Raw genomic sequence first — 27262 nt, forward strand, 5'->3', positions numbered from 1 at the left:
GTCAGAGGGTGGTGGAAGCTTCTAGAGCTCTCCAAGCCCGATGGAAGCAGATGAGTGTTCATGTGCAGCACGCACAGTTTAAATAAAGTTTCTCCATTAGACAATGTCATCGTGAAGGCCACGAGCTGCTTTAGCCGCTAACCAGTTTAAAACGATCCATGTGTGAGCTCTGGGTCACCCGAGGGTTTAGCTGAATAACTGGGCTTCACCATGTTTCTAACATGCTAGTTTAAGAGCTGTGCCAGTAGTATATATGTATAAACTCTGGAAGCATACGAGGCAAATACGGTAAACAAAGGCTTAAAGTTGTAAAAACATAAAACAAAAAAGGGGGAATGAGATGCTTTTTAAAATGAATAACTATGAAGAAGAGTTTTATTTCTGATGTACGGGAAGAAAAAAGTGTTTTTATTAATATATTTTTTACTGTAATCAGATAATCCTGATTTTCCAGGTTTATATTATATAATTGGTCTGTTTGCTGTTGTCAGTGTGGCTCAGCTCGAGTCTCAGTCACGAGTTCATTTATCTAAATAATCTGTAGCGACCAAAGCAGCTCTTGATCATAGTATTATATCACATTACATCTATATAATATATGTTTTTGTTCCTTTATGTAAATATCTGTAGTTTCAGGAAAGCTTGTATCTCCCACACGTCTAAAGGCGAGGCTCGTACTTCCTGTTTAATATCTAAAGGTAACCAACGCGTGAACGCGAACACTATAAAAGCTAAGTCTGTGCAGCCAACGGGTCAGTAGATCCGTGAGAAACGTAACAAGGAGCAAAAATGAAAGCTGGAAACTTTTTCTACGTCTACACTCGATCAGCTACAACACGTCATGTAGATGGAGGCAACACTGGGCTGTTTGGGTGGAGCCATGCTAACAGTTTCCCCCTGCTTCCAGTGTTTGTGCTAAACTAGGCTAACCACATGCTGGGTGAAGCTAACACACAGTAGTGACGTGTTCTGTCCACAGGGGGAGCTGTGGTGTGCAGGTGTTGGTCCTGTTAAACATCTGAAGGTTTGAACCTCCTGAACTCGAACAAACTGGAGATACAAGGTTTCCAAACATTATTACAATCTGATTGGCTGATCACAAGGGGGCGTGGCGGAAGCAAAGTCCAAACAAGCTGAGAAGAGGAAGCTGATTGGTTGGTTGGTAATGCAGTTCACTTGTTGGAGTGAAGCTTTCTGGCCCCGTCGTCTCCTCTCCAAACTCCTCAAACAAAATCCTGAATGGTTGGTGTCAGAGGCCCGGCCTGCTGTCAATCAAACTGCTGTCACGGCGACGGTGGCCCCATCAAAGATCCACTCACTCTGGAAGTTAGCTGGAGACGAAACCAAACGTGTTTGTGAGCGACTGAATCAACAATGTCTGACAACACAGACGATTCAACCTGCTGAACAGTGACGAGTCCACGACACGCATTTTACCTGCATCACGTCACAGCAGCAAAGACACACAAAGACACACTCGGACCAGCCCCCCACCCTGAAAGGTAACGCTGTAGTTACAGTCGAATCTGCTGATCGGAAGACAGCAGCAGATGTAATCAGCTGAGTAAATCAGTAAAAACACGTCAAGAAACACCTGGACGTGTCAGGAAGTCAAACACCCTGAAAATCACAGTGAGCGATGATGCAGCCTCTCGTTCATGTTACTGACGCCTTCAGGCTCCTGATCAGATGATGGATCTCAGACCATCACTGACCCCCCGCCAGCCTGGTCACGCTCTACAGGCAGCATCTTCACAGCTTCTCCAGACCCTTTCACATCAGTCACATGTGCTCAGGGTGGACCAGCCAAGTCTGCTGTTCTATGGCTCCGCCTCCCAGGCAGTGAGCACAGGGCCTATAGAGGATGTCGGGCCTTCAGGCCATCCTCATGAAGTCTGGTTGTTTGGTCAGAGATGTTCACACCAGCGGCCAGCTGGAGGTCAGGGTACATCGTAGGTGGTGGAGGGCGACTGTGTGCGCCCGGCCGAACTAGTGGGTGAGGCCACTGACCAGGATGTCAAGTGTACCAGGGGCATGCAGCTAAACTTGTCATACCAGCGGCCTGCTGGAGGTCATCGTGTAGCTCTGGATATCCTCGTTCGGTTCTGATACCGGCCCTGATGATGGCCTCCTACGGCCGGAGTCTCCTCCATGCTCTGCAGACTGTGCTGGGAGACACACAAACCTTCTGACACTGGCATGTATTGATTTGCTGGAGGAGTTGGACTGCCTGTGCTAGTTGATTTCATGAACGTCAGAGCAGCTGAAACTGATTAACAGTCTCTCTACTACTGAACTAATCAGAGGTTTAACCGACTGGCTGCTGTGATTTAAAAGTGTCCCTTTCAGTTTTCCTGAGCAGTGTGTGGTGGATGCTTGTCGTGGTTTGGGGTCATTTTGCTGTTCACAGCAGACCTGCTGAGCCTCTGTGCGGTCCTCCTGTCCTCAGCACACCGACTGTGGATCAGCACCTGGTGTGAACCCTCGACTGCACTTTTTCCACTCGAGTGGACAGTCTGTACGAGGGCACTGCTGCTGAGGTCTGATGCATCAGTAACAGCGGCAGGTTCGTTGGTTCCTGGGTTTTGTCTCTCAGGAACGACAGTCTGGCTCAGATTCAGTCTGCAAACACGAGTGGGGCTAAAATAAGCAGCTCCACCTCCACCCAGATTCATTTATCATCGACATGAAGCAGAGCGAAGGCGTGATGCAGAAACAGCTTCACAGCGTTTCATATGAGGGATGATTCAGCACCAACCACCTGCAGTGAATGTGTCGTTGGTAAAAAGAGCAAATATACTAAGCATGGAGAAAACTGGTGTTGACAAAGTGCTGAGGAATATACACGTGCATGACTTCACTGATGTCTGCTGAGGATCAGATTCGCCGATCCTGCCTCTCTTCACACGTTTTCTCCGTGCAGCTCGTTATCATGCTGGTTTTTCCCAGCTGCCCCAAACGCCCCGCTGCCCTTTGACCTGCTCTTACTTGCTCAGCGTGGAGGGGGAGCCTGAGCGGTGGAAGTGCACGATCTGCCACTTCCCGTCACGGCGGTGCCACACCCTGGTCTCCTCCGATTGGGCGGTGCGAGGCGTCCCGTTGGAGTCGATGTACTGCGTCACCCTGACGTATGCGATGCAGGCGGCCTCGTCGCCCACCAGGTGGATGTGAGGGTTCAGGATGGTGGTGTGCACCGGTTTGCTGTTCTTGGACCACACTGCAGACACAGACGGACAGGTGAACATGGTCAGGTGACCTCTGAGAGTTTTTTTACAAAGCAAGGTGTAACAGGAAGTCTGCTTCAGCTCACAGTTTTCAAAGTAAAAGCGGTGGAAGTCCAGGCCTTCGACCAGATTCCCCAACGCCTCGGGCTCGAACGCCGTCACAGCCGGGTCGCACATTTTACTGCAGGGAGAGAATCGTTTACTGAGACGAGTCAGAGACACGTTTAACAGGGAGCAAGTGAAAAAAACCATCCACACGCACAACACACACACGCACAACACGCACACGCACAACACGCACAACACGATCCTGTCGGAGCTCTGACCCCCGTCTCTGTGAACCTTCAAGCCCGGATCAGCAGCCCAAACTTTCATTGTTTTATAGCTTTTATTCTTTATCGATCACTCATAGATGAAATATCTGTCACTTTGAAACACCTGCAGGACACTTTGTTACACATATTAGCATAAATGTGTTTCCTGCTTTGATTTCTTTTGTTTTCTTAGGATGGGAGTTTTTCCGTCCCACTGTCGCTAAAGTGCTTGCTCATATGATTGTTGGGTTTTTCTCTGTATGTATTGCTGTAGGGTCTACCTTACAATATAAAGCACCTTGAGGCGACTGTTGTTGCGATTATAAAACTTTAACGGTTCAATCAACACACAGAAAAACAGATTTTATTGGCGAGCCATTCATCAAAGATGTCTGAGATTAGAAAACAGGAAGTATCAGTTCATTAAACAGGGCGCCTTCAACATCACGGCCAGGCCGGATCGTTTGGGCCAGTTTGGAGATTCAGGCCGAGCCACAGTTAAATACATCGATGTGATGTTTACAGCGACGCCGACGTCACCAAAGCGCTCTGTGAGCAGGAGAGCGAGCGTGACTGAAGTGTTTGTAACATTTGGGGAAAAGCTGAGCGTGGGTCAGAAGACGACTCGTTTGTATTGTTGGGTTAAAGGATGCTGATTCGCTCTCAGCATTTAAAGACTGGCCACTGATCAGGACGTCTGATTGGCTAGTTTCAATCACTGATTTATTTCTGCTGGCACCAGCTTCAGAGAGGAGCGAGGGCAGCGTCAGGAGATGTTCCAGATGTTTCCATCAGAAGCACTGATTCACCTGCCCAAAGGTACGTTAAAGGGTGACTCCGCCCTCTGTGAGGCTCACTCGTGTCAGGGATTTCTCAACGCTTTGATGGTTTTATTCAAAAACAAACAAACAAACATTCCTTCTGCCCGAGCGTGCTCAGTGCTGGTTACATACGTGTAGCTCTCAAAGTCTCCGTTGCTGATGGCCTCGATGAGCTGCTCAGTGACTTTAATGATGTCCTGTTTCCTCCCTGAAACACACACATGGACACACACACACGCACGCACGCACGCACACGCGCACACACATACACGCACGCACACACGCACGCACGCACATGCACACACACACACACACACACAGGTTAGTGCTGGTTCAGCAGCGTCCCGGCTCACTCGCTGTGTGTCTGTGCGTCCTCACCTCGGGTGTCTTCGTCCTCGATGGTGGTGTTTGTGCTCTCAGAGGATTCCTGCAGAGGAAGAAGAGTCAGTGTGGGCGGAGTCCCATCTAACCACACCCACCATAGTTTCCACTTTGCTGTTTCCGTCTGTTTCCAGTGTGTTTGAAGAGTGATTACCGTTTACAGGGACGTTTAAACTGAGACTCTTATTTTCTTATTCTTCAGCGAGCTTTACAGTTTTTGCTCCTCTCGTTTGTGTGGATGGGTTAATTGATTACTCTAAATTATAGGTGTGAATGTAAGTGCGAATGGTTGTCTGTCTCTGTGTGTGAGCCCTGCAACAGACTGGCGACGGACGGATGAATGGATGGACAGACGGACAGATGAATGGACGGATGGATGAATGGATGGACAGGATGGACGGATGAATGGATGGATGGATGGACGGACGGACAGATGAATGGACGGATGGATGAATGGATGGACGGATGAATGGATGGATGGATGGACGGACAGATGAATGGACGGATGGATGAATGGATGGACAGATGGATGAATGGATGGACGGATGAATGGATGGATGGATGGACGGACGGACAGATGGATGGATGAATGGATGGATGGACGGATGGACGGACGAATGGATGGATGGATGGACGGACAGATGAATGGACGGATGGATGAATGGATGAATGGACGGACAGATGAATGGACGGACGGACGGAAGGATGAATGGACGGACGGACGGAAGGATGAATGGATGGACGGACGGATGAATGGATGGATGGATGGACGGACGAATGGATGGATGAATGGATGGATAGATGGATGAATGGATGGACGGATGAATGGATGGATGGATGAATGGATGGATGGACGGACAGATGGATGGATGAATGGATGGATGGACGGACGGACGGACGAATGGATGGACGGACAGATGGATGGATGAATGGATGGATGGACGGACGGACGGACGGACGAATGGATGGACGGATGAATGGACGGACAGACGGATGGATGAATGGATGGACAGATGAATGGATGGATGGATGGATGGATGGATGGACGGATGGATGAATGGATGGAGAGACGGACAGATGGACAGATGAATAGATGGACGGACGGACGGATGAATGGATGGATGGACGGACGGATGAATGGACGGACAGACGGATGGATGGATAAATGGATGGACGGATGGATGAAAGGATGGATGGATGGATGGACGGACGGATGAATGGACAGACAGATGGATGGATGGATGGATAAATGGATGGACGGATGGATGAATGGACAGACGGACGGATGAAAGGATGGATGGATGGATGGACGGACGGATGAATGGACGGACAGATGGATGGATGGATAAATGGATGGACGGATGGATGAATGGACAGACGGACGGATGAATGGATGGATGGATGGACGGATGAATGGACGGACAGACGGATGGATGGATAAATGGATGGACGGATGGATGAATGGACAGACGGACGGATGAAAGGATGGATGGATGGATGGACGGACGGATGAATGGACAGACAGATGGATGAAAGGATGGATGGATGGACGGACGGATGAATGGACGGACAGATGGATGGATGGATAAATGGATGGACGGATGGATGAAAGGATGGATGAATGGACGGACAGACGGATGGATTCGGTTTGGTCAAGATGGCGCCGGTGTGTGTGGCTGCTCGTCTGTCACTGTCATGTTTGTTCCTGTTTATGTTATTTTTAATTTGTGTCATCCACGAAACAAAGTCTCTGCTGAGGTATGATCGCCAGACACTATTGGACCTCAAACCTGTGGTCCAAAATATTGTGTCCTTTGGAGCTGGTGGGCAGCAACCCCTGCCCCCATTTGCATCGGAAACCCCGGGTTACCTGTACCGGGTTCCCACGCTACCTTCCCGGCGAAAGCGTCATCGTCGCCGGGGTAAACGAAGCGGTCGCCTGGTGAAGCTAAAGGTTTACCTAAAGAATTATTCTGCTGTTTTCCGACCAGTGCATGGATTCTTGCCAAGGCTGTTTGCGTCTCGGCGTTTTCTGGACCCTGTTGATGCCTGTTTGGTGCCTGTGGTCGGCTTTGATGATGATGCTCCTCGGCCTCGCTGCCCATGCCCTCCCAGGCTAAACCTCCGCTGTCAACATTATCGGAACCTGAGATCGCTGCGGCGGGTTTCTGGACCTCCTGAACCCCGAGCGCCAACTCCAGCTCCCGCTAGGATTGGCCTGGTGAACACCAGATCACTTTTAAACAAAACTTCTATTCTTCGGGACTTCTTCAGTTCCCATGATCTGGATTTTCTGTGTGTGACTGAGACGTGGCTGAGTGTTGGTGAGTCCAGTGTTCTATCTGAACTTTTACCTGTGGATTGTTGCTATTTTAACTCGCCACGGACGTCAGGCAGAGGTGGAGGCACAGTGACTGTTTACAAAAAGGATTTTAAATGTAAGCAGTGTTTTCTACAGCCTTCGTTCTCCAGCTTCGAACACACCTCCTTCGAGGTGAGTCGTACAAACCCGGTTTTCTGCGCTGTCATCTATCGCCCCCCGAAATACAATAAGAACTTCATAAACGACTTTTCCGATTTTTTAGCTGGGATTATGCCCAACTATGATAGTGTTCTTATTGTTGGAGATTTTAATATACATGTATGCTGTCCTGATAAGCCACTGGTAAAGGACTTTTTAAGCCTTATTGACTCTTTTAGCCTGGTACAGTCTGTACGTGGCCCTACACATGAGCACAGACACACATTGGACCTTGTTCTGTCATATGGTCTGCCTGTCACTGACTTGGAGATTTGTGACTGTGCACTCTCAGATCATATGCCTGTGTTATTCAACGTTGGTTTGACATATACCGCAGTTAGATCTGGCGCTGCTACTCGGTGCTGTCGGGTTATTAACCCCGCCACTGCTGCACAGTTTTCTGCTGCTTTTAATCAGCTCGGCGGGCCTTCTGACTTTGTCTCCTCTGATACAGAAGACCTACATTCCTGGTTTAATTCTTGCTGTAAAAAAATCATGGACTCTGTGGCTCCTTTAAAAACCAGGCAGCTTAAGGCTAAACCTGAGCCTTGGTTTAATGAGAGCAGTCGTGCTGTTAAGAGGGAATGTCGTCGAGCAGAACAGAAGCGGAAAAAGGATAAACTGCATGTATCATTTCAAATTCTCAAAGACTGCTGGCATCGCTACCAGAACACTGTTAAAGAGGCAAAAAGGGAATATTTTGCAAATATTATTTCTTCCAACTGTCATAACCCACGTGTGTTATTAGCAGGTGTGTTTGAGGCTGGAGTGTAACGCTGAGTGTGCACACAGCAAACATCATTGCAGGCGTCGTGATGACTGACGGAGCTCTACAAATTAAACTGTCTTTTTATACGTAAATATAAAAACATAATTTTAACCACAGAGACACGATGTCACTGTGTATGTTCTTATTGTACCTGATTACACCAGCTGACCTTTGTTTGCAGGAAGAATGACCAGCACACAGGTCAACATGTGGATTCATTTATTTTAAAATCTTGCAGCTGGTCTACAGTTGCTAATATATGATCTTATTTCTGTGTATAACTGTGTCATCTGCACACAGTCAGTCCTACATCCACGCCTTTACTGACACTTTGTTTCAGTTTTATGTTATTTTAATTTTTAATGTTTCTTGTTGCATTAATTTCATTCATCCAGTTTTTCAGATTTGTAATTCTTTTTTAATTTTATGACTTAAATGTTGATTTTTTCAGCATTTTCTGGCTTTTCACCAGAACAGCTGTGAGGTGATGCATCGCAGCTCCAACCTCTGATGTGTTTGTACAGAGGAAACAACACATTTATCATCTTATTACTGAGTGAACACGACACTGATCCATGCAGGTGGGAGTTCAGCTCTGTGACACTCACCTTATGTCAGACATCATAACACTGAAAAATAATGATGATGATGAGGTTACCTTCACTCCGTCGGCCTTCTTGTTGCTCCCGCTCTTTCCTCCTGAGCGAGGGATGAGAACAAAGAGAGAGAGAAGCAGCAGAGTCAGGAAGAAAGGAACAAAAGCAGCAAACAGGAGAGACGGCATCGTACCCAGGACCTCTGCCCACGTGCCCTTCAGCCGGCGGTCTGATCGCAGCACAGACTGAAGACAGTGGGTCACATGTCGGAGTAAAAATACTCAGACTTCCTGCTGCAGATTCAGGGAGTTCCCGGCGTGACATGTGGGTCGCTCAGTGAGCGGCGAGGCCAAATTTAGGACCAACTTGAGATAGTTGGAGAGCAGAAAGTGTGCACGCATTCCTGAGCGTCCACGCTGAACACGTGCATCTGGAAACACGTCCTCTGCTCAGGTCCAGCAGCAAACAGCCAATCAGAGAGCTCAGAACAACCAGCTCAGTATCACAACATGTGTTTGTTCTGCTCACATGACAAGAACATCAAATATACTGTTTACTTTACACCAGGGCTGCCCAATCCCAGTCCTCGAGAGCTACTATCCTGCAGCTTTTAGATGCATCCCTACTCCAACACAGCTGAATCAAATGGTTTGATTACCTCTTCAGCATGCCATCATGTTTGGCAAAGGCCTGATAACAAGCCATTCATTTGATTCGGGTGTGTGGGAACAAGGATGCATCTAAAAGCTGCAGGACGGTAGCTCTCGAGGACCGGGATTGGGCACCCCTGCTTTACACCAACGACCAAACTCCATTCAAATATCTGCTAATTTAACATCAGTCTGCATGTTGCTCAGCACTTTTCTAAAGCTCAGAAATATCCTGCTGAAAAACTAGTTCATGCATTTATTACTTCCAGGCTGGACGACTGTAATTCATTATTATCAGGAAGTCCTAAAAACTCCCTGAAAAGCCTTCAGCTGATCCAAAATGCTGCAGCAAGAGTCCTGACAGGGACTAGAAAGAGAGAGCAGATTTCTCCTGTTTTGGCTTCCTGTTAAATCCAGAATTCAAAATCCTGCTCCTCACATACAAGGTCTTAAATAATCAGGCCCCATCTTATCTTAATGACCTTGTAGTACCATATCACCCTATTAGAGCACTTCGCTCTCGCTCTGCAGGCCTACTTGTTGTTCCTAGAGTATTTAAAAGTAGAATGGCCCCGCCCCTCCCTGAGCCTGGTTCTGCTGGAGGTTTCTTCCTGTTAAGAGTTTTTCCTTCCCCTGTCCCTGAGAGCTGCCTCTCAGAGTGTTGTCTGACTGTTTCCTCTGTTTATGTGACAGTAAAACTGCATCGAGCTCATCTGATGCTGTGCAGATGAAGACGAGTTGAATTATTCCAGCGTTTGTGTTTAATATCTGTGGACTCTTCATGCAGCGCCGTCGTCTCAACAGTCGACCTAAAACTGTTTCTGAGTCCTCGCTTGTGAAACAGGAGCAAGTGGGCGGGGCAAACATAGCCTGGGAAAACTGTGGACACAGACACACTGACAGGGCCATCATGCTCGCCGAGCCGCCTGTGTCGCACACCCATTATGACATCACACTACGTGTCATGTGACACCGTCTTTGTGGTGTTTCAGCCGGTTGTGCACGTCTCGTCTTTTTGTAGCCTGGCGTGTGTTGCTTTGGCCGCTGCGGCTGTGTCGGTGGTTTCCCCGCTATCTTTAGAGCTCAGTGTGTGTGAATGTCTGGGACAGCTGCTGCACACACACACACACACACACACACACACACACACACACACACACACACACACACACACACACACACAGATAACGTGTTTATTGTGTGTAAGCTGGCAGCTGACTGGTGGATTTCTCTGTGCAACCTCCTGCTACTGGAACACAAACCTGCAGGTCAAAGGTCAAACTTGCTGCTGCCACAAGCTGTGTGACTTACTGACAGTTAATAGGGGACAGCCACACTGGGTGGGTTTGGGGGGGGGGGGGGGGTCTTACCAGAGAAATTCCTGGTGGCCAACATGGTGGTGAGAATGGCTCCCTGAAGGAAAGAAGGGATAAAAATAAAAGCACAGAAAATTATGACAGAATTTATTTCTGATTTTCTAAAAATGATTATTATGTGAATTTAAAACAGATTAACTTCAACATTTCCTTTAAAACAACAAAGAGTCAAAAGCAGCTGTGACCACAAATCTGAGCGTTGGAAACTTTTTTCCTCCGTGGTCACTAAAAACACTAAAACTTCATGGTTTTATTTTGAAAGTCCACCTTCAGTTTCCTCCTGGCGTTGAACTTTTTCAGACACTCAACCGTTTCCTGTCTGTGCATGCAGGATGCCACTGTGGATCGGTGCTGGGAGGAAGAAGAACATCATCATCATCGTGAGGAGCAGAGCAGGACAGAGAACAAGGTCAAAGGTCAAAGGTGAGAGGGTCTCACAGAGATCCAGGGATGTTTGAGCGCCTCGGCAGCTGTGATGCGTTTGGCCGGGTTGATGGTCAGCATCTTATTGATGAGATCTTTGGCTTCAGGAGTCACCGTGTCCCACTCCGGGGAAGGAAACTAGGAAGCAAGGACACAGGGAGAGGAGGCAAGGAGAGGACCAGTTTAAATTAGAACAACTGTAATAACAAAGGTGTTAAAGCCCCGCCCACAATGGTTAAACTGTCAATAAAGTACAGGTGAACAGTCGTGATGTCATGTGACCTACATCATAGGCGCCAGCTTTGATCTGCTGGTACAGACGATGCTGGTCTTCATCCCAGAATGGAGGATAACCGACCAATAGGATGTAGAGAATTACACCTGAGACAGAAGACCATAAAAAATTAAATAAATACACCTGACAAAAATAAAATGCAATAAAATATAAAAAAAAATCCACAGACAGACAGAAAAACCATAAAAGCTAAAAAAAAAACTGGAAGAAGGAATGAATGTGAAAGATAAAAGAGACAAAAATGTCCTCAGAGACTGAAAATAAAGAAAGTAAAACACTAAACGTGAAAACAACACCCTGGACATGAACCCCGAGTAAAAAATAAACAAACTGCACATGAGTGGAGGAAACATAAAGAAAGAAGAAACGGTAGAAACAGGAAGTAGAGACTCACCACAGGCCCAGAGGTCGACTGCTTTCCCGTATGGGTCCTTCCTGAGGACCTCTGGAGACAGATAACCTGGAGTCCCCGCAAAGCCTGAAAACAAACACATGTTTACACACAGTTGCTGTTTTGGAAGACCCTTGTTTATGTGACAAAGCGGCACAAATAAAAAATTTAGATTAATGAAGACCATCATCATCACCACCATCACCACAGTCACCATCATCATCACCATAATCATCATCACCACAGTCACCATCATCATCGTCACCATCACCATCATCATCACCACCATCACCACAGTCACCATCATCATCATCACCATCACTATCATCATCGTCACCATCACTATCATCATCATCTTCATCACCATCACCATTATCTACACAATCATCACCATCATCATCATCACCATCACTTGGTGCTCTTACCGAACCATGCCTGCTGGTCTCCTTCCACCTCGATGGCGAGGCCAAAGTCGGCGAGTTTCACCGCCGCTCCTTTGGACTTGGAGGCCAGGAGGAGGTTCTCAGGCTGCAGACACAACAGACATGCTAACACGCTAACTCTAACCGCACTGGTTTGCACGAAAGGTGCTAAGGATGCTAACAGGACCGTTAGAGGACTTGGAGCCTGTCTCAATACGCGTACTTGTGCGTATAGTACTGTTCCAATTCAAGTACGCATCAGGCCAAGAACGCCAAAAAATCCCGGATGTGTTCCCGTCCGCCCGTTTTATTGAGCATGCATCAGTGGTGACTTGTGTAGACTTGGTACAAAACCCAATGGCGGCAATGGTGGACGAGCGGGGCTGAAAACGTTTAAATATTTCTGGGTCACAAAATAAACGTTTAAGTTATTTTCAAGTGAGAATGTAGCTGTGTAAGCTTCAAATATCTGCTCGGTTTATCAACATATCGCATATCTCCAAACGTGCTCCGACGTTTTCGGAGACGTCCGTCACCCGCCAGCTCCATAGCACACAGCGAGGTCGAGGATCACTAGAGCCGGCGACAACAGTGGACTCCTGGCACATCCTTTTGAACCCCCACCCCCCACGGTCTTTCGCTACTGAGGTTAAACATGATATATAAGTCACTTAGATCACTTCGAAATGTTAATGTTTGGTTTATTTCAGTGTTTTATTTGTTCCTGAGTAAATCGGTTTGGCTGAGACTAAAGATTAAAGCTTCATAACATATTAATATCAGTTAAATTAAGAGTCGACGGCAGTAAAAACTCTGGACCTGTGACATCATCAAGTACGCTGGTGTTCCAATTGTGCAAATCGCGAGTCCGTGCTCGCGTTCTCGGCAAGTCCGTGCTCGCCGAGTACACGAGCACGGACTCGCGTACTTGAGTCTTGGTTTCATTGGTTTCTTCCCGTCTTTCATCAGAGACCAGCAGCTCTGGGCTCAATTCACCCGTCTGCTGTAATCAGCTGTTCATGTTTTGATGAGCAGCTGATTACTGTTGTGTGTAACGCTGGTGTGTTGTTTGTCATGAAAACACTGTGTTTGTGTGGGCGGCTGTTAAATCATCACACGTGCTATAATTCAGGCTTAACAAGCCAGACCTCGTTCAAATAATCGATTTTCCTGCTGCTGGTTATGAGCAGGTTATTAACAGAACTCGGCGGTCAGACAGCCAATAGGATCCCAGACAGTACTGTGGCAGTAAAGATGTCCCTCCCCCACTGGCCCCAGCGGCCAATCATATCGCTGCACAGAACTGCGGTTCAGGACACGTGGAGCTGTCAGAGATTATGTCACCTGACATGTCGGGTACCTTTAGGTCTCTGTGGACCACGCCCATCTGATGACAATGTAGCACCGCCTCCAAAATCTGCTGGATACAGTGACTGTTCAGAAAGAGGTCAGAGGTCAGAGGTCAGCAGCAGATTCAGCACAGAAGCAGAAGAAGTCTGAAGAGTGCGTCTCTTACCTGGCATCAGCTTCACTGTAGTATTCTCTCGCTACGATGTCTTCAAACAGCTCTCCACCTGTCACACTGACACACACAGACACACAACGTCATGAGACACACAACACAAAACGTCAGGAAATTGAACAAACCATGAGACACACAAACACACGATGTCAGGAAATTACACAACCCTGAGACACACAAACACACAACGTCAGGAAATTACACAACCCTGAGACACACAAACACACGATGTCAGGAAACTACACAACCCTGAGACACACAACATAAAACGTCAGGCAATTACACAACAATGAGACACACAACATAAAACGTCAGGAAATTACACAACCCTGAGACACACAAACACACAACGTCAGGCAATTACACAACCCTGAGACAAAAACACACAACGTCAGGCAATTACACAACAATGAGACACACAACATAAAACGTCAGGAAATTACACAAACCTGAGACACACAAACACACAACGTCAGGAAATTACACAACCCTGAGACACAAACACACAACGTCAGGCAATTACACAACCCTGAGACACAAACACACAACGTCAGGCAATTACACAACAATGAGACACACAACATAAAACGTCAGGAAACTACACAACCCTGAGACACACAAACACACAACGTCACGAAACTGCACAACCATGAGACACACAACACACAACGTCACGAAACTGCACAACCATGAGACACACAAACACACAACGTCAAGAAACTGCACAACCATGAGACACACAACACACAACACACAACGTCAGGAAATTACACAACCCTGAGACACACAACATAAAACGTCAGGAAACTACACAACCATGAGAGACACAAACACACAACGTCATGAGACACACAACACAAAACGTCAGGAAATTAAACAACCCTGAGACACACAAACACACGATGTCAGGAAATTACACAACCATGAGACACACAACATAAAACGTCAGGAAATTACACAACCATGAAACACACAAACACACAACGTCAGGAAATTACACAACCATGAGACACACAAACACACAACGTCAAGAAATTACACAACCATGAAACACACAAACACACAACGTCAGGAAATTACACAACCCTGAGACACACAAACACACGATGTCAGGAAACTACACAACCATGAGACACACACACACACACAATGTCAGGAAACTACACAACCATGAGACACAAACACACAACGTCAGGCAATTACACAACAATGAGACACACAAACACACGATGTCAGGAAACTACACAGCCATGAGACACAAACACACAACGTCAGGCAATTACACAACAATGAGACACACAAACACACGATGTCAGGAAACTACACAGCCATGAGACACACAAACACACAACGTCAGGCAATTACACAACAATGAGACACACAAACACACGATGTCAGGAAACTACACAACCATGAGACACAAACACACAACGTCAGGCAATTACACAACAATGAGACACACAAACACACGATGTCAGGAAACTACACAGCCATGAGACACACAACATAAAACGTCAGGAAATTACACAACCATGAAACACACAAACACACGATGTCAGGAAACTACACAACCATGAGACACACACACACACACAATGTCAGGAAACTACACAACCATGAGACACAAACACACAACGTCAGGCAATTACACAACAATGAGACACACAAACACACAACGTCAGGAAATTACACAACCATGAGACACACAAACACACAACGTCAAGAAATTACACAACCATGAAACACACAAACACACAACGTCAGGAAATTACACAACCCTGAGACACACAAACACACGATGTCAGGAAACTACACAGCCATGAGACACACAACATAAAACGTCAGGAAATTACACAACCATGAAACACACAAACACACGATGTCAGGAAACTACACAACCATGAGACACACACACACACACACACAATGTCAGGAAACTACACAACCATGAGACACACACACACACACACACAATGTCAGGAAACTACACAACCATGAGACACAAACACACAACGTCAGGAAACTACACAACCATGAGACACACAAACACACAACGTCAGGAAATTACACAACCCTGAGACACACAAACACACAACATCAGGAAATTACACAACCATGAGACACACACACACACACAACGTCATGAAACTGCACAACCATGAGACACACAACGTCAGGAAACTACACAACCATGAGACACACAACACACAATGTCAGGAAACTACACAACCATGAGACACACAACACACAACATCAGGAAACTACACAACCATGAGACACACAACACACGTCAGGAAACTACACAACCATGAGACACACAACACACAACGTCAAGAAACTACACAACCCTGAGACACACAACGTCAGGAAACTACACAACCATGAGACACACAAACACACACAACGTCATGAAACTGCACAACCATGAGACACACAACGTCAGGAAACTACACAACCCTGAGACACACAACACACAACATCAAGAAACTACACAACCCTGAGACACACACACACACACAACGTCATGAAACTGCACAACCATGAGACACACAAACACACAACGTCAAGAAACTGCACAACCCTGAGACACACAACGTCAGGAAACTACACAACCATGAGACACACAAACACACAACGTCAAGAAACTGCACAACCCTGAGACACACAACACACAACGTCAAGAAACTACACAACCCTGAGACACACAACACACAACGTCAAGAAACTACACAACCCTGAGACACACAACACACAACGTCAAGAAACTGCACAACCCTGAGACACACAACACACAACGTCAAGAAACTACACAACCCTGAGACACACAAACACACAACGTCAGGAAATTACACAACCCTGAGACACACAAACACACAACATCAGGAAATTACACAACCATGAGACACACACACACACACAACGTCATGAAACTGCACAACCATGAGACACACAACGTCAGGAAACTACACAACCATGAGACACACAACACACAATGTCAGGAAACTACACAACCATGAGACACACAACACACAACATCAGGAAACTACACAACCATGAGACACACAACACACGTCAGGAAACTACACAACCATGAGACACACAACACACAACGTCAAGAAACTACACAACCCTGAGACACACAACGTCAGGAAACTACACAACCATGAGACACACAAACACACACAACGTCATGAAACTGCACAACCATGAGACACACAACGTCAGGAAACTACACAACCCTGAGACACACAACACACAACATCAAGAAACTACACAACCCTGAGACACACACACACACACAACGTCATGAAACTGCACAACCATGAGACACACAACACACAACGTCAAGAAACTGCACAACCCTGAGACACACAACGTCAGGAAACTACACAACCATGAGACACACACACAACGTCACGAAACTGCACAACCCTGAGACACACAACGTCAGGAAACTACACAACCATGAGACACACAAACACACAACGTCAAGAAACTGCACAACCCTGAGACACACAACACACAACGTCAAGAAACTACACAACCCTGAGACACACAACACACAACGTCAAGAAACTACACAACCCTGAGACACACAACCACACAACGTCATGAAACTGCACAACCATGAGACACACAACGTCAGGAAACTACACAACCATGAGACACACAACACACAATGTCAGGAAACTACACAACCATGAGACACACAACACACAACATCAGGAAACTACACAACCATGAGACACACAACACACGTCAGGAAACTACACAACCATGAGACACACAACACACAACGTCAAGAAACTACACAACCCTGAGACACACAACGTCAGGAAACTACACAACCATGAGACACACAAACACACACAACGTCATGAAACTGCACAACCATGAGACACACAACGTCAGGAAACTACACAACCCTGAGACACACAACACACAACATCAAGAAACTACACAACCCTGAGACACACACACACACACAACGTCATGAAACTGCACAACCATGAGACACACAAACACACAACGTCAAGAAACTGCACAACCCTGAGACACACAACGTCAGGAAACTACACAACCATGAGACACACACACAACGTCACGAAACTGCACAACCCTGAGACACACAACGTCAGGAAACTACACAACCATGAGACACACAAACACACAACGTCAAGAAACTGCACAACCCTGAGACACACAACACACAACGTCAAGAAACTACACAACCCTGAGACACACAACACACAACGTCAAGAAACTACACAACCCTGAGACACACAACCACACAACGTCAAGAAACTGCACAGTTTTGACCTCTGGATGTGGGGACACTGGGTGGAGGGGCTCTGAATGTAGGGGCTGTAGGTGGAGGACACTGGGTGGAGGGGCTCTGAATGTAGGGGCTGTAGGTGGAGGACACTGGGTGGATAAGCTGCTTACCTGTGGACAGATGTGCTTCACCTCTGTTTGAATATTTGGATTCTGTTTGCTTGTCTCACTGATTTCTGTGGTTTTCATTGGTGGTGGTGTAAGAAAGGGGTGTGGGTGGGGTCAAAAACACGGTATAAAGGACAGTTGTAGCCACAGTGACACCACCCACTGGTGGCGTCACGGAGCCTTCGTGGTGTTTTCAGTGTGGATGTGAGGAGCTCAGGTGTGTCACAAACAGCATGACGAGACACTCACAGGTCAAAGATGAGGTAATGATGCCCCTCCTCCGAGATGCTGTCATGCAGCCGAACTGGAAGACAGAAAGGAAAGCAGACATTTTATTTTCCCGTTACACCACGTCAACCCCACAGAGCGCACACGCAGCTGCTCGCCACGCAGCTGCTGGCCGAGGTCAGAGGTCACAGTCATTGGTTCTCCCTCTGCCACCCTTAAGCCTTCCTGCTTCCTGCTCTGCTGTGACTCTGACCAGCATCTCCAAAATGAACTTCCTGTTTTATCCAATCAGACCACAAACTTGTCACCTCACTGAACTCACCGATCAGCTGACCAGGACGCTTATTTCCTCATACACTGCATCCAATCAGGGCAGAAGAGGCGCCCCCTGCTGTATGTTAGAAAGGCTGCAGATACATACAGGAAACTGCTGAAGATTAAAGCTGAACACCGACTGTGGCTGTTAGTAATGTGTCAGTGAGCGTGCCGTCCAAGCTGGGCGGGGCTAAGGGCGAATCAGCCATGCTGGTTTCTTCTGACACATTTAAACCGACCCGTCCTCACAGGCGACTCTCAGAGCAGCTCTGCATGACTCACAGATCAGAATAAGACTTCTTTGTCTGACACTCAGACTCAGTTCATCCTCAGTCTAAAACAATAAGTTTAAGCTCCTCCCCTCTTACTTTTGATTGGCTGAGCGGGTGGGCGGAGCTTCTATAAAGCTGTGATACTGAATATTCCTGAACAGCCTGAGCTGTGGGCTCACAGGGATCACAGCACATACACCAAGACCATTCATATAAACTTGGTAAATGGCCTGTGTCTGTATAGCGCTTTACTCGTCCCTAAGGACCCCAGAGCGCTTTACACCCATTCACACACTGGTGATGGCAGCTACATTGTAGCCACAGCTGCCCTGGGGCGCATTGACAGAGGCGAGGCTGCCGGACACTGGCGCCATCGGGCCCTCTGACCACCACCAGGCAACGGGTGAAGTGTCTTGCCCAAGGACACAACACCGAGACTGTCGGAGCCGGGGCTCGAACCGGCAACCTTCTGATTACAAGACAAACTCCCAACTCTTGAGCCACGATCGCCAGCTTCATGTTTAATATGAAAATCCAGCACAGGGGCAGGGGTCATGTGACAGGAAGTGAGGAGAAGCAGAAGAGGTCCAGTTTAAACTGATACCTGATGATTTACATCCGGACAGTTGTTCTGGTTTTAGTGATTTATGCAGTGATGTGCGAGAAGACGTTTCATCCTGAATTCACAGAGCGAACGTTCAGATTTCTGTTCTGGAAAATCAAACATGGAGTTTCTTAAACGGCGTGTCACAGTTAATCAGGTCCTTCCTGTGACGGGGTCCTCGCAGTTTGAGAAACTTGTTGGATGACGTCTCTGAGCCCGACTGAAGGCGTCTGTTTCTGCTCTCCGCTTATATTGTTTAATAGGAAGTATTATAGCTGAGGAGAGAGAGGCTGCTGCCCACACACACACACACACACACACACACACACACACACACACACACACACACACACACACACACACACACACACACACACACACTAAATCCCGCTGCTGTACTGTGTAGGAGTGCTTTGAGAGAAAACCTGATTATTTCTTTCTGAGTGCTTTCACACAGGTACTGTGTGTGTGTGTGTGTGTGTGTGTGTGTGTGTGTGTGTGTGTGTAGGAGGATAGATGGTTTTGATTCCTTCACCTATGGACTCTGTTGCCTAGCAACACCACACACACACACTCAGGGTTACGTAACACTCCTCAGTATCTGTAGAGCATCGCCTGCCCACACAAGGCAATGATTGGCCGCTCTGTTCAGCTGCAGGCTGCCGATTGGCCGGCTGGGTCCACGCGAGGTCATATTTGAACATCTGACTGACGGCGGTGAGTTTGTTTGGACTCCATCGAGCACACAGTTTGTTTTTTGGAGGTTTCGGTGTGAGGGTCTGTGCTCTGCGCTCAGACTGGACCCGCCCACAGCAGCGGCGCCTCCTGCTGGGCTTTTATTCTGAATTATTCACAGGAAGTGGCGGCCGCACACAGATCAGTTTGCGTTTAAGTGGTTTGAGCTCTGAGGCGTTTCCCACACACTCATTAAGCTGTCCACGGGCTCATCTGAGGACGCGTGAAGCCCCCTGTGCGTGCCTGGCAGCAGGCAGCCGTCAAACGGAGCTCCTCATGTTGCAGAAGGCTCGCTGCTCGCTGTAACGTCATTACCAGGAGAGGCGGCTCACACATGATCTGATGAACACTCATTAAGTCGAGCTGCGGGCTCAGAGGCAGCGCCGGCATCCTGCTGCACAGCCACAGGGTTTTCACATTGCTGCCTCGGTGCACAGAGCAGACTCTCAGCACTAATAAAACACAGATATTACACTAAGGACACGCCCACTAATGACATCACAGATCAACCATAATGATCGTTCATAAACTATGGATGTAGCTTCCTGATAGGTGAAGTCAGAGATTTCCTAATCTAATGCAGAACTGCGACTCTCTGGACGTCCTGTCCTACAGGGGGCGCTGTTGCTCAGCAGGGGGCCGTTCAGAGACTGAAGCATTAGGCCCGTGGTTACGTTTACCACAGACATCCATCTTTGCTGCCATCGTACGAGCTCAGGCTCCAGCGTGCTGATCGATTTCAGAACAACAACACTGGAGTCATGTGTTTCGTTGGGAGAGCTCTTCTGGGGTAAACAGAGTCACAGCCTCCACAAAGACGTGTTTGTCTGAGCCCAGCAGAAGTGAGCCAGTATCAGTGTGGAGGATCAGGATCATGGATTTCACGTCAGTCAAGCCAGAACATCTTACTATTCATCACTGAGTGAAGACAATAAGAACAACCCCAGGTTTCTCTTCAGCTCTGTAGCCAGGCTGACAAACAGTCAGAGCTCTGTTGAGCCAACCATCCCTTTAACGTTAACTAGTAATGACCAGTGTTGGGTAAGTTACTTTAAAATAGTAACTTAGTTACATTACTAGTTACTTCTCTCAAAAGTAACTCAGTTACTTCAAGGTACTCGTTACTTTCAAAGTAACTAGTTACTAGGGAAAGTAACTTTGGTTTTACTCAGAATTCTCTTGTTAATGTGTTGCTTCCATAACTTTGCAGTCTTCTAGCTTGCTTACTTGCCACAGTGCACTGTGCCACCGACCAATAGAAAGGAAAAGATAATGTGCACATTTCCACGAGAGAAATCCCACGCCTGGACCGTCATTGACTGCTGCCATGATTCTAGCCTACGTCACAGCGTCATGTGCGCCTTTTACATCCAACACAAAAACTGCAGTCGTGGTGCTTTGATTGTACTCAGAACTCGGAAATTCTGCCTTCTGAATAGGAAGATGTAGGTAACACCAGACTGCAGATGAGCTGCATACAGAGCTGGACTGGGACAAAAAATCATCCCGAGCATTTTGACTAGAGCCTTTGAATGAAAACAAACACTGCTGTGACAGTGATGTACACTGTTCTGATGGTATATATGCATCAATCTATCAATCGTTTGTTGTAAGATTTAGATAATTATTTTTTAAAAGCTAGACATTTTAAATGATAATAAGAAAGTATGTCTTTGTGCCCCCCTCTCCCTGTTAATGCCCTACCTGCTCCCCTGGCAACACTTTGCTAGACCCGCCCCTGCACAGTTACCAGCTGTCAGCTACATAGAAAAACATCCTGGTGTTATTTGTCTCTCAGAAACAGTTCATAACTTCAACTCATTCATGTCACCTATCACTCAAAAAAACGAATGAGGGGGATTGTTCAGTGTATATTAATTATTTATTTTCATTTTACTTAAAATATATGTTTTTGTTAAGTTAACATATGTTTTTCTAATCAAGTCTACGTAATTGTGTCTATTATTCAACGTACATAATACTAATGTGTTACTTGATGGCATAACATTTAAGTCAATTAGGATCGATATACTTTGTATATCCACAAGGTGGCAGTAATGCAAAAACAGTTGTAATAAAACCGCGAAGAACAACAAGGTTTCACGGCTTGTGCCTGCTCATGCGCAAGACTTCAAATTTAACTGAAAAAGGCTGTTTTGGCGCCAAGCTGCTGTTTCTTTGAGAGGTAAGACCACTTTTTTCTTTGACTATGTTGTGTAGTATCTACACGTCCAGCATGGTTATATGTTGCGTTTGTCTTACAAGACATGTTATATCGTTTGCGTGTGCTTGTTTTACATTAGTTTTACTGGGTCCTGGACATGCTTATTTTGTGGACTGTGTAAGAAACATTTTTATTGTTTTTTGTTTTATTAAGGGATTAGCTACAGGGGTTCATGGGGTTATTCTTTCAAGGGGTTATTTTTCCATTTGCTTTCTTGGGATTCCTTTACTGTAATCCGAGAGTCGTAAATATCGAATAGGATAGCAAGGATAGCATAAAGTGACATTTAAAATCCAAAAAGTCAAGGGCGAAAGCCACTGTGACACCATTGTTCTGCTCTATCAGTAATCTGTATTATGTAAAAATGGTCTGTAAATACAGCATGTTTCCTAGCGGAGTTATACATATCAATGTAGTTATAAATTACAGTTTGTGAAAGTACACACTTAATTTTTTTAATAAAATTATTCAAGACATATGAGTGGACAGACAATGGAGGTCGACAGACCTGGTGATAATTGCTTCTATAGAAAGTTAGCACATGGCAGTGTCAATCTCTTGCTTTTCTTCTGAGTAGTATTTTATTTAGTTGTAATTCAAACAATAATTTGCTTCTTGAAATTAAGGAATGAATTTCTTGTTTTTCTTTATAAATCTCAGATCCTGCCTTTACCTGCTCCCTCCTATACTGATGTGGTGTATGTGGTATTGCTGAGCTTGTATGTGGTATGTGAACTGTTATACTTTTAAAAACAAAACTGTTTTATAAGTTAAGTTTTCTTTTGTGACCCATCCCATGCCCCTGTTATTTCGTCTCCACATCTGAACCATGGTAAAGGTTGCAGTTCAAGGGCCTGAGGCATGAAATTCTTTTCAGATCAGCTGTGATCAATATTTTTTGGAACTTGACAAATAACAATAAAAGCTGTAATGGCTCCATTAGCATTTTGTGTAAATGTTTGTGTTAAAATTATAGCTTTAATGAGGTCTTACTACATTAGTTTTAGTTTGTATATGTGTACATATAGTATGTATATTTACAGTACAGTATGTTGTGTTTGTTGACATGTTTTCAGGTGGAAGCAGAATATGTGAGGATTACTACTGCTGCACATGTTCCAAGGCTTTTTGCACAACTTGACCAATACACCAATGGCCAGCTCATAAAAGTCTTCAAGAAAAAAGGAGGCGTTGCAGGGAAGAAAATTAGACAAACTTTGGCCCCAGCCACACAGGTGCGTTATTCTGTTGGTAGCAAAATATTATGGCTAATAAGATCATTTTCAAATTTAAACAGCTAGTGTATGGTAGCTGCACAGTGCACTTACATTTATATTAAGCAAGACAAAGTTTGGTACTCAAAACGTTGGAAAACTAAAATTACCTAAACATATGTAAAATTTGATCCCTCAATTTCGGGTTAAACCAGAAGTGAATGTTTTTATGTTAAAGATCAGTTTTTGAATGCAAAAAAAGATGATGTATTAGTTTGTCTTTACCTCCATTATGGACATATATATTGTGGTGGAAACCCTGCCCAACAGGTTAACTATTCATGTCCATGTGATGATCAGTTGGTCTTGTGTTCATGTCTATCTGTGCAGTGGATATGTCATTCATTTTGTGTATAATGTGAGTTTGTGTCATCTTAAAGTATATCTGTTTTCTCTTCCTGTATCTCTGCCACTCTCTACAGAAGGAAACTATTGAAAAGGGGAGGGAGTGTGTCCTCAGGGCACTACCTTTTTACCTGAATGAAGACCCAAGCATCCTCTTCAAAGAATAATTGGTTGGTAAATTTAGTTTAGTTTTTTATCTGTATTAAACCAAATTTTTGAATAACTAATGTTGTTGCATGTTGTTGTTGTTGTAATTTGCATGGAACCTGTTTAAATGTTTTGGGAAATCTTCTTGTATACCCAAACTATGTATATTTATTGTTGAATCTGTAGTCTGAAATAGTGGCACACTGGGGTGCATGTTCCTAATATTGTGTTTACTTCATTAAACTGGATGCCATTTTTCTATGTTTTTGTGTCTAAGCTACAGCTGTTCAGAGGGAGCTGGAACAAATTACCCTTGCTATCTTTACCATCGAAAGAGCTGATGCCAGCACTCCTCCAGCCGATGTGGGTATAACCATCTCGGGTGTCCTGCATGACCTGGAAGACCTGGCCTCTGCATGTGCACTCTTAATGGGTGGGACATACGCACTGAATCTCAGTTAACCTCGAGACTGAAAGCTTTCTTTGAAGTACTTCAGAAGCTCTTCCTTCATCTGTATGTCAGCAGACTCTTGACCAAGGTACAGATGCTCAAGAATAAACTGAATGAATAAGCCAACCCTTAACTTGGATGATGAATGTTCTGTCAGATGGACAGAAGTTTTTCGGAGGCTGAATGGGAATAAAATGGTAATTTGTTGAAAATGACAGATAAAGGGAAAATTACATGAGAGAAATTTAGAAAATTTTGAAAAGATTGTAAACTACTACAATTTGAGAGATTTTACTGTTGTGGGGGGGCTAGTAAGAGACAATCAAAAGTATTGAGATTTAAAGGATTTAATTGAGAGATGATACTGCACCAGAAATGTTGAAGGGTGGTGTGTATATTAGCGTTCAAGGCATATTGTTATGAGGTGGAAATATGTTCATATTCTGTTTGTGTTACATTGTGTGCATTGTAAAGGTAATTGCAATACATACTAAAAATAAGGGTAAGTTAGGAGGTTGATCTGATATCCTCGTGTTGGTGTTGTTCCCAGATCATCATACTAAATGTTGTTCCAGGATCAACATTGCAAGTGACCAATCAGAATGTTGTGACGTCATACTTTTGCGACTTCGGGAAAAACTGGCGTAAAACAAAAAACTGTACTTAAGCTGCGTGAAACCGCCTCTGTCCGCCGATCAACTGACCCTAACCCTAACCGTAACCCTTTAATAAACAGTAAGCAGAACTGATATTGTCCTTGCAACATTGGAATTTCATAAATGCACGAATGGCTTGGCGCGCAAAAGAATAACGTCACAACAATGTGACAACATTTTCATGATGGTCTGGGAACAACACCAACACGAGGATATCAGATCATCCAAGTTGGGAATGCAGGATGAATGTATATTTTGTGGACTTTTAAAGACGAACAATTGTTTCCATGTTAAAATGTTTACATCTGAAGTTTTTTGCCCAAACACTAGTAAAATAAATGTTGACAGTGGCAAGTGTTAAATGGTTACTGCTGTGCTGTTGCAAAAAAACTGAACGCTGACAAGCTGTTTTATTGTTAGACCATAATGTTGGCATGTTTTGTTAAAGTTTTATTTGGGATGGTGATGTAATTTTCTTTGATTGCTAATATCAGTGGACTATTTATTATTATTATTATTATTATTATGATTATTATTATTATTATTATTGTTGTTGTTGTTGTTGTTGTTGTTGTTGTTGTTGTTGTTACATAAATTTTTTTTAAATTGTGGCTGTTGAGGTGGACACTCCACTTTGTATTGTTAAAGGAAAGCACTTTGGCATTGTGTTACTGGACTGACCCTAAGCAATCATTGCAAATAGCAACTTTGCTATCCATTTTAGACACTAAAAGAAAAAAACACTCCACAGACCTTACTAGCATCACATGTGCATAACTCAAGTGTCATCTTATCAATGTGTTATGTGATCTTCAATGCGTTTTTTTTCTCTTCTATTTCTGGTAGATACAGACATTTAATTTAAAGTCTTGATGTTGCATCTGTCTACATACTGTTAATTACTAACCCTAATGAGCTGTTGTGTTTTATTTTGGACTGGGTTTACACAAATGCTCACTGAATGTGTTGGCAATAAAATAAATTTTAAAAAATAAGTTGGATGTACTTAATTCATTTGTGTGGAACCTGTTGACAAAATAGATTTATGTAAAACTAATTAATAAAGCACAAGGTGGCTGAAAATATAATATTTGAATTAATCTAACTTAAATTTAACATTTTACTGCCACAAATAAGAAATGTGTTGAAGTAACTAATCTAAACTATCTAACCTGAAAATATATCATCTTTGTTCATACAACATAACTTGATTTAGTTAGTCTTAAATATGTCTTGTTAATCTTAAGTAGTTTTTTTAAATTAGATGAACTAAAGATTTTTGCTTTAAACTAACATAATTCAATTTCGTGGAACCTGTTGACAAAATAATTTTAATTAAAGTCAACGTTTCATTTTTTTGAGTGTAAAAGGTAAACCTGTTTCTCCATCACAGCTCTGATGATTCAGTAAGGACGTCTCCTGGTTTCATCTTCATGTTTCCCTCTCACCACATATACAAACTGATATCATGACCAGCAGCTTTACAGCTGTGGCTCCAGCAAACATCAGCTGATACTAGAAATTCAAATTCAAATTCAAATTCAAATTCAAATTTTATTTGTCACGTACACAGTCATACACAGTACGATATGTAGTGAAATGCTTGGACAACTGCTCGTGACCTAAAGAAAACAAAAAAAGGAAAAGGCTATGAATAAGATAGGAAATAAATATGAAAAATTAAAAAGGGTAAATTTAACTATGAAGGAATAAAATATAAATTAAGGTTAAAAATGAAATAACTGTACAACACAAATTAGAATGAAGGGTAAATTAATATTAAATCAATTCTAACAACAGCTGATCAAGCTTAAACGTGCTGCTGCTGTTTAGCGCGACATCCGCTGGTTTCCTCTTTCTGGC

The 27262-nt window shown here is 44.7% G+C and overlaps 1 protein-coding gene and 1 long non-coding RNA gene across 2 annotated transcripts in view; one reads left to right on the top strand and one right to left on the bottom strand.

The window, feature by feature from the left end:
- Nucleotides 1-387: 387 nt before the first annotated feature.
- Nucleotides 388-27262, bottom strand: part of camk2a (calcium/calmodulin-dependent protein kinase II alpha) — a 40608-nt gene continuing 13733 nt past the window's right edge. The window contains exons 4-18 of the mRNA XM_026180969.1: nucleotides 18398-18452; nucleotides 13700-13765; nucleotides 13544-13616; nucleotides 12187-12289; nucleotides 11765-11848; nucleotides 11362-11456; nucleotides 11091-11213; nucleotides 10920-11003; nucleotides 10647-10689; nucleotides 8689-8729; nucleotides 4738-4786; nucleotides 4492-4567; nucleotides 3311-3405; nucleotides 2989-3217; nucleotides 388-1331 (exon numbers count right to left, since the gene is read on the bottom strand). Coding sequence (XP_026036754.1) covers nucleotides 1328-1331; nucleotides 2989-3217; nucleotides 3311-3405; nucleotides 4492-4567; nucleotides 4738-4786; nucleotides 8689-8729; nucleotides 10647-10689; nucleotides 10920-11003; nucleotides 11091-11213; nucleotides 11362-11456; nucleotides 11765-11848; nucleotides 12187-12289; nucleotides 13544-13616; nucleotides 13700-13765; nucleotides 18398-18452 — 1220 coding nt within the window. The 3' untranslated portion in view covers nucleotides 388-1327. The remainder of the gene's footprint in view (nucleotides 1332-2988; nucleotides 3218-3310; nucleotides 3406-4491; nucleotides 4568-4737; nucleotides 4787-8688; nucleotides 8730-10646; nucleotides 10690-10919; nucleotides 11004-11090; nucleotides 11214-11361; nucleotides 11457-11764; nucleotides 11849-12186; nucleotides 12290-13543; nucleotides 13617-13699; nucleotides 13766-18397; nucleotides 18453-27262) is intronic.
- LOC113029997 (uncharacterized) lies at nucleotides 22356-25277 on the top strand. The gene is made up of 5 exons (XR_003273531.1): nucleotides 22356-22487; nucleotides 23187-23252; nucleotides 23603-23761; nucleotides 24223-24315; nucleotides 24570-25277. It is a non-coding gene; the product is annotated as an uncharacterized LOC113029997 (long non-coding RNA).

This window comes from Astatotilapia calliptera, chromosome 10 (assembly GCF_900246225.1).
Source record: "Astatotilapia calliptera chromosome 10, fAstCal1.2, whole genome shotgun sequence".
NCBI lineage: Eukaryota > Metazoa > Chordata > Actinopteri > Cichliformes > Cichlidae > Astatotilapia > Astatotilapia calliptera.